This window comes from Sceloporus occidentalis, unplaced genomic scaffold (assembly GCF_023333645.1).
Source record: "Sceloporus occidentalis isolate IW3139 unplaced genomic scaffold, rSceOcc1.0.p SCAF_17, whole genome shotgun sequence".
Taxonomy (NCBI): domain Eukaryota; kingdom Metazoa; phylum Chordata; class Lepidosauria; order Squamata; family Phrynosomatidae; genus Sceloporus; species Sceloporus occidentalis.
In genome coordinates, this window is record NW_028316997.1 from 9,800,134 (window position 1) to 9,808,160 (window position 8,027).

The 8,027-nt window shown below is 40.9% G+C and overlaps 1 protein-coding gene across 1 annotated transcript; it reads right to left on the reverse strand.

The window, feature by feature from the left end:
- Positions 1-5,158: 5,158 nt before the first annotated feature.
- TMEM229A (transmembrane protein 229A) lies at positions 5,159-6,127 on the reverse strand. Its single transcript, XM_089482003.1, has one exon. It carries the CDS (start codon positions 6,125-6,127, stop codon positions 5,159-5,161), a length of 969 nt encoding a protein of 322 aa, XP_089338129.1.
- Positions 6,128-8,027: the final 1,900 nt, after the last annotated feature.

An 8,027-nucleotide genomic window follows, 5' to 3' on the forward strand; every position in this document is an offset into this window, starting at 1 on the left:
TAGACAGTTCTCATTGTCCTCTGCCTTGCAGGTTCTTTTTGTTTAAGAAGTCACATACTATAGTAGGTTTAAAAAGGTCTAATATATTCCAAATACAAATCCAAGCTCTTAAAAATCACACAGGGACTGGAAGTTTTTTTTTTTTCTTTTTCATAACACTTGACCAAAATGAAACCTAAAACCATGGGCTCTGCCCTTCCATTTGTTTTTTTAATAGGAAGCTGACAATGGTGATCTCAGGGCACATGATAAAGAATGTAATATGTGAAACACTGAGTAATATGTAGATGCCCCCCATGGTGGTATTGACAATGTATTTGTAAATTAAAGTTGGTTGTTCACATTCATCTGTGGTCCAGTTGAATCATCTTGATAGTTGCTTTTTGGTGTTACTCCTACATATGATTGCATACTAGAAGACCCAATTGGCCTTTGTAGGGTTTTGTGATGGTTGACTTGTAAATGTTACTGCATTATTATTTCTGTATCTGCATACCATCTATTTACTAATAAATATATTTAGATCAAAGCAATAGTATTAAAGTGTAATCCTGTATAAAAGGCAACACACTTTTTTAATGAGCAGCCCAACTGTATATATTTTTTTTTTTTTTCCCCTGATGGTTAGCCATTGGCGTCATATTTTGAGATAATTAATTTAAAACCAGTCGCCTTATTGGTCAGATGAAATGCTTGTAACATAATCCACAATGTTTTCTATGCATATATATGTCAAACATTGCAATAAAATGAGATAGAATGTTATGATTTTCCTCCTTGCTGTAAGTGTAAGTTCGCTTTTAACAAAAGACAATTCTGCAACATGATGCCCCCCCCCATCCCCCCCCCCCAAAAAAAGGTGTGTGTGGGGGGGAACAGAACACATTTATTCATGCTAAAACAAGGTTAACTACTTGTGGCTTATTTATTTAGCTCATGTCAGGAGGCAACCAGCCACTGAGTAAATAAACTGCATTTCATTTCCAGTCATTGTCTTGATGAATTTAGAGCATGTGAGGCTCCCAGAAAAGCTGTGTTGCCCCGGATCAATAAGTCGGCTGTGCTGTGGATCTGAGATGTGAATAAATAAGAAGGACTTTGATTAAAAGATAAGGTTGTTTTTTTTGTTTCTGGGAAAATAACTAACTTGCCCCATAATCGAACCAATATGGCTTTGCTTTTGAACAGAAAAGAACAATGGAGCAAATCATGAAAATAAATTTAAGGTGGATGCCCACAAAACGGAGTTTTTCAGAAAATCTGTCCAGATGAAAAGACCAAGGTGTCCTTCAGGGCCAGTTCTGAAACAAATTGGGCCCCAAAGAAGCCCTTTTGCCATCCAACACAAATGTCATCTTTTTACACATTTAAAATGCCTTGGTCTTGTGCATATCCACATGCATTATACTAGACCAACCTTTACACATTGAAGACAATTTCTGGAGGACTGCAGGTAACCCCCATAGTGTAAGGAAGCTGCTAGGCACCAGACTGACCCTAGTCTAAATAGTGTTACTAGAGTTGGCCCCCACTTGTTGCTTTACAGACAATACTGAACTTTTTTGCTTAATATTTGTGATATATTCAAGTTCACAAATAAGTGGCATTATTTTGAAACTGAATTCAGCACGGTACAATGTATCCTTTTACACACTGATGGATGATTGAACAACATATGGTTAGTTATTTAAAATTACTGACATCATAGTAGGGTTGCCACTTTTCCTTGATAAATCAGCCTTGCCCGGGAGGGATTATAAGTGGACTGACCATAAGCTAATTTTTAGGTGTCCCATTAAAATACCTTTTAAGTCAAAGCCTAAAATTCAGTCTACGGAATATATTGCTAGTTTAATATGCAAGGCCCGTAAATGGATATATTATGGATAAGTGATTGCTTATCCATAGTCTGTTTTATTCGATACGTTCCACCACAAACCAAAACATAAAGTTGATACTGTACACCGGGCAGCGGCAGGCCAGGTGCTGGATATGCCCGGCCCCAAGATCCGTGAGCATAAAAATTTAATCAGACGGCCACTGACCTTAAAGTGCCAGAGCTGCCCCGTCATTGCCAGTCTGTCCCTGATCCACCATATTCCTCACTTCCGTAAGAAACAAACAAAATTTAGGAACAATGACAAATCTAAAGTCAATACATTTTATTTTAAAAGTATGTTATATTAAAGTTGCAAGCTGTTCTATTTTGTCTCAGGCGCTAACATGCAGTCTCAGGGGCTAACATGATTTTGGCTTTATGAAATCAGAGGTAATTGTATTAAAAAAAAAAAAGTTAATGTATCCTGGCATTAAAATATTACAGTTTTAACAAAGTATATTTGAAAAAAAAAGTATTTTCTAGAGGTGAGTGTTCTTTTAGAACAAAAAGTTACCGTATTGGCTCGGATATAGGCCGCCCCCGTATATAGGCCGCACCCTAAAAGTTTGGTGCTTTTTTAAAGAAAAAGTTTTTTTCTTTAAAAAAGCACCAAAAAACATGCTGCCACTCTGTCCCCCTCCCCGAGATATGCTACCACTGTCCTCCCCCCGAGATATGCTGCCACTGTCCTCCTCCCCCCGAGATATGCTACCACTGTCCTCCTCCCCCCCGAGATATGCTGCCATTGTCCTCCTCCCTCCCCGAGAAATGCTATCACTGTCCTCCTCTGCCCCCCCCGACTTACCGGAGCAGACTCCCGGGTGTCTTGCGGGGCCGGCGGGGGACATCTACGCAATACGCGTATACAACTTCCGGTGCCGGCACTGGGAAGTGCTGGCAGGGGAGGCTGTCTAAGCGTATCGGGGAGTAGGATGCAGGTCCCCTGCACCGCTGCGGGGGATCTGTATCCTAACCCCGCTGCCTGCCCGGCGCCCGGGGGCTAGACCCCGAATATAGGCTGCACCCCCACTTTAAAGACTTAAAGTGGGGGGAAAAAGTGCGGCCTATATTCGAGCCAATACGGTAATACTAGGCCCATCAGTTTTACATTGATCGCACATTAGACTGTCTACATATTAGGTGCATCACAGCAGGGTCCAGTTCTGAACCCCTTGCTAGATAAGAATGAACTGGGAGAATATGTCTGCCCCTGAATGCCTAATAACTAAAAAAATAAAATAACTGGACATTACTACCCCAATTTAAACTAAAATCAAGATTTAAAACTAAGATTTCCACTAACACTATGTGGTATGTTACTCTTTAGGTATGCAAGGAGAGTCAGTTTCATGAAAAAAAACACACAACACAGTGCAGCTCACGATCAAGATAACGAGGTTAACTGAAACACCACCTATACCTCAAGTGGAATCAACATGGAAAAATACTAAAACAATTGTATCAGTCCTCAGTAAACCACAATGACATTTGGAAATGGCAGTTTAGGGAAATAAAAAAAATCTAGAAATATATGTGACATATATTTCTAGATTTTTTTTATTTCCCTAAACTGCCATTTAGTATTTTTCCAGAGTCAGTTTCATGCCAAGCATTGTGCCAGTTCCTGCTCTTGTCTGAATCTTAATAGACAAGATGGGTACATCTTTATGCAGACGTTGTCCCAATTTAGATGCGGTTTCATAAACTGATTTGCACAAACCAAGAATGACGTGTTCCTTTTTTTCAGGGGACAGTCCCAAAATATTTTTGTTTGGCCTAGGAAGTATCTCCGGAGTCCCACCTAAGCCTAGAGGTGAAGTATGTTTCTAAAGCTTGTCTTTTAAATATTATGTTAGTCCAATAAAAAAGGTATCACCGCATACTCTGCAATACTCTGTTTTTTGACATCGTATATATATAACATTTGACTCGATGTCGCTATTATTTCTTTATTTTGAATCTGCCTCACACAAATATCAGAATTTATAAGTAGAGCAGGCTGTTGTACACACATACATATTTTATTATGTTTTAACATTACAGGCTAATTGGATATTTCTGGTAAGCCAAATATAAAACATTAATGTTATCTTCAGTCATTATTAAAAGTTAAAATTTTTAAAGTGCTGCATAATATATTTGGATATATAAATAAATCATAATAATACAAATGTGCATAATAACCTGGGACAGGGGTAATAACTCAAGGGTCCGGTAGCAGCACTAGTAACCATTTTTTACTTACAGTTTGAAAGATGATGTGATGACTTGATGACCTTTCCAACAAGGCTGGCCCAGAATACATAACCATAACTGCAGGCAGTGCTCTAAACAAAAGATGGTCAAAACAATGATTGACCCATTTGGTGGTGATCTCATAAAAACACTCACTCTTTAAGGGTACTTGAGGGTGTTCGGAATGTTTACAACCTGCTGTGTAAATTATTTTTCAGTGAACAACACAACAGGGTAAGATATCAAATATGATATTTAATATAATTGCGCAAACCACAAATGTAAACATTGCCCACATTCTTCAGTGGCAAAATAAACAGTATAAACTGTCTCAGTATATAAAGACCTCAGAATTCATTTTGAAACAGATTATTTAGAATTATTTAAAGGTGTGAAGTGCAAAACACAATAGAACATGTTGATGTGTATGTAGGACATGAGTAGGGGAAGCTGTTTTGTGGTATCATTACCTATAGTTATACAATGTTATAGTACACATTTTCATTCTGGTTTATAAATATATGTATTAAGTTACTCTCACACCTATGGAAGGTTTTGACCTTGAATGCATGTGAAAACATTAAGTGGGCCTTTAAAAACTGGAAACAAATCTAGCTAGAATAAATTGTTTATACAGTAGGTGACCACTAGAAATCAACTGAAATACTAAGTTTTAAAAAATCTAAATCTGACTTTTTTTTAAAGTAAATGATCTCTTACATTTAGTCTTTTTACATTATTCTTAACAAAAAGAATATTAATACTCCGGTGCATCAGATATTCTTACAAAATTATCATTTGTGGTTTTTGACTTGGTATCAGGGTATCCTACACAGTGGATCCAGATGTGCAAGAACTAGAAGCAGCATTAAATCCAGTAGAGCTTTCCTTTACTTTATAGGAGTAGTGAGTTACCACAATGCCCCAGGACTTTGCTAGCCACCCAGACTCACACATCCTAGTAGGTGTATTTATTACATGGGTTATCTCACCTAAATGCCCATATGGGTCCAGATACCCCAGCTCAGGAGCTGCACTCCTCACCTATACATAGCATACTCGCAGCAGCATCTTAGACAGCAAGTCTTGGTAAAAGCTAAGAAACACCCATCCAGGTAAATACATGAGGGTCACCAGGCCCATGAAATTCAGTGGATAATGAGAGTAATCCCACGAACAAGCGTTGCAGGTGCGTAACCCTATGCCCCAGGAGAACTCCCATGTGTAGACAAAGAGAATGTAGACCGGGAGACGCTTCCAGGGGCCCCATCCTCTGGTGTAGCACAGGTAAAAGTAGAGCTTCTCCACCACCAGGCTGCAGCTCCCGTACATAAAGAAGGACCAGAGGGACGTGTGTCCGCTCATTGGGCTGCCCGGCTTCTCCAGCACGTTGAAGACGGAGGTAAAGAGGACCTCGTCCAGGAAGCCGTGCATACCGAAGAAAATGAAGCGCAGGAACACTGACAGCCTGCGTCCAGCACTGACCCCACTGGCACTGGCGCAGTGCGCCGCCTGCCCCTCCCAGCCCTGCTGGTACTGCAGCCGCAGGAAGGTCCTGAGGAAGACCTGTGAGTGATAGACCGCCAGCGCGTACTGCAGCCCCAGCTCGGCCGCGCTGAATGCCCGCTCCTGCGGACAGCACTGCAGCAACGTCTTCCTCAACAGGATCTGCAGGCCCACGAACACCGACGGGTAAAAGACGAAGTGGAAAGCCAGGGCACTGTCCGGGAAGCTCTTCCTCTGGAGATAGATCTTCTCCAGGGCGAAGTGCGTGATGGCGTGCAGCAGGCAGCGGTAGGGAGAAGAGAAGCCCAGCAGGCTGTAGTCCTGGCTGTTAGGAAAGCGCCGGACACAGGAGGTCACTACATCCAGGGTCAGGCCGTGCATGCCGTAGAAGTACAGTCTCATCCATGCAGGCAGGGGCTGCAAGCTGGGGATAGAGCTGCTGGCCGCCGAAGCTTTGGGACGGGCTTTGACCACCTGCCGCCTCCAGGCACCCTGGCTCCTGCCCATGTTTGCGATGGCTGCAGCAGGTTGCCAGGGGTCAGAGTCGCATCGCCTTGCCGAGGATGCTGAGCAAGACCCAGCGCCTGGCACAGCTCTCAGCGCCCCTCCTCGTGTACCTCGTCTCTGTCAAAAGAAACCAACACCCCCACCCCTCTTACCTCAATCCCTCCGCACATCACATTGAGCCTGTGATTGCGACTCGTTTACTTTGTGCCCCGGCTACCTGCCTCTGCTAAAATATACAAATAAATTAGGGGATATGTGGAAGCCAGGGCATTGAGTGTATATTAGATTAGAGAACACGGTGTAGCCACAATAAATGTAAAAGGAGTGACATATACATATTTCACATAACACCAATTCATATTGGGGTCCTGGTGATCAGCATATATGGAATTAATTCATTAATATTAATCACTCTCAATAATTGGTATGCAATAAGCAATGATTCATTTTCATCACAAAAATAGTTTTTTGCATAAACATTCACCTGGACATTAACCCTAACAACGTGTGGCACATGCATACGCAGACATAGATTAGTGCTAGCAAACCAACAAGTGTCTCTTGAGATACATAAAGAAATATAAATTTTTTTAGTGGTCATGCATTTTCTTACTGAAGTAAATTTTTAGAATTTATGGAAATAAAGCAACAGATTGGTGACCGTAAATGGGGATTTTATTTTTTATATAGCGCCAACATTTTACGCAGCCCTTCTTAGAGTGTATACATTCAAAGGGAGTAACAAAACTACATTGGCAAACATTAGGCAAAGAGGATGCTTACTCGCCTTTCTCGAGTTTATGTAGATTGATATTTTATTATAAGTGTTTATACGGTGTATTAAAATGCAGTTACAGTTCAAGTACTCAAAAGCTTACTTTAAGCTTAATAGGTCTTAATAACATTTTAACTTCTCCTTTCCCTCTTATATCTTATTCTTTGTCTTGTTCCGCTTTGACAAATTTGCATTTAGTTGCCTTTAACACAATATTAAAGTGCATTTCAGTTACTGTACGTTTGAGTTTTTTGTATGTCCACAGCCCTTGGTGAAGTATAAGCTTTACTTCCACTATAATACTAACTTGTCATCCCAGAGGCATTTAATGAACCTCTTTTAATGCAGCCTAGCAAGGGACAATGAACTTGTAAGAGATGAGAAATTCAGTCATTATATTTTGGAATTTACACAGCTATTGCTAATAGCTTAATGGTTGCAGTGTTTATGAGCTCCTACTAATACTCACCTTGAAACTATTTGTTATTTAACCTAGATGTCTCACTGTCACACCAACCGGTGTAGTACGTACATGGACTGGCTACCCGGTAGAGATGGCACAGCCAATTTCAGTATGTGAGGGGTTAATTCGATTGTATAGGCATATGGCGCCAAAAGGTCTTTTTAGATAAATTGGTCTTTTGAAGCTGGGACTCCAACCAAGGCCCTCTGCAGGGTGTGAAATTTCACGGGGAGGCGGTGCCTTTAAGTCTGCTAGCCGAGTCATTCACCATATGCCTGTATCCCCTCATATATAATGGATTCTTTGATATGCTAAGTGACCACTAGCAGTCAGGAAAACCATTTTATATCCAGGTCATATCCAACACATATCAATAATAACTCATATATTCATTATCATACCTCCTTGTGTGCATACCTAGAACGGGGAAAGCGCACCCTACAAAAAGAGTACAAACATGGTGGCGCCACTTAACCAGTTTGGAAGGAATTGTGAAGTCTATGATGTCTAGTCATAAGTAGCAAGTGTGACATATCTATGGACTTCACAATTTACAGGAAATTCATAAATGCACGAATTATGGCTGTGGCGAGCACAGGAGGGACGGTAAAATGAAAATAAGTTATTTGGACTGATATGTTTCCACCACACAAGGGGGAGGT

What these genes read in the sequence shown, in the direction of transcription:
- TMEM229A (XM_089482003.1), bottom strand. Translation starts at nt 6,127, where the DNA reads ATGGGCAGGAGCCAGGGTGCCTGGAGGCGGCAGGTGGTCAAAGCCCGT.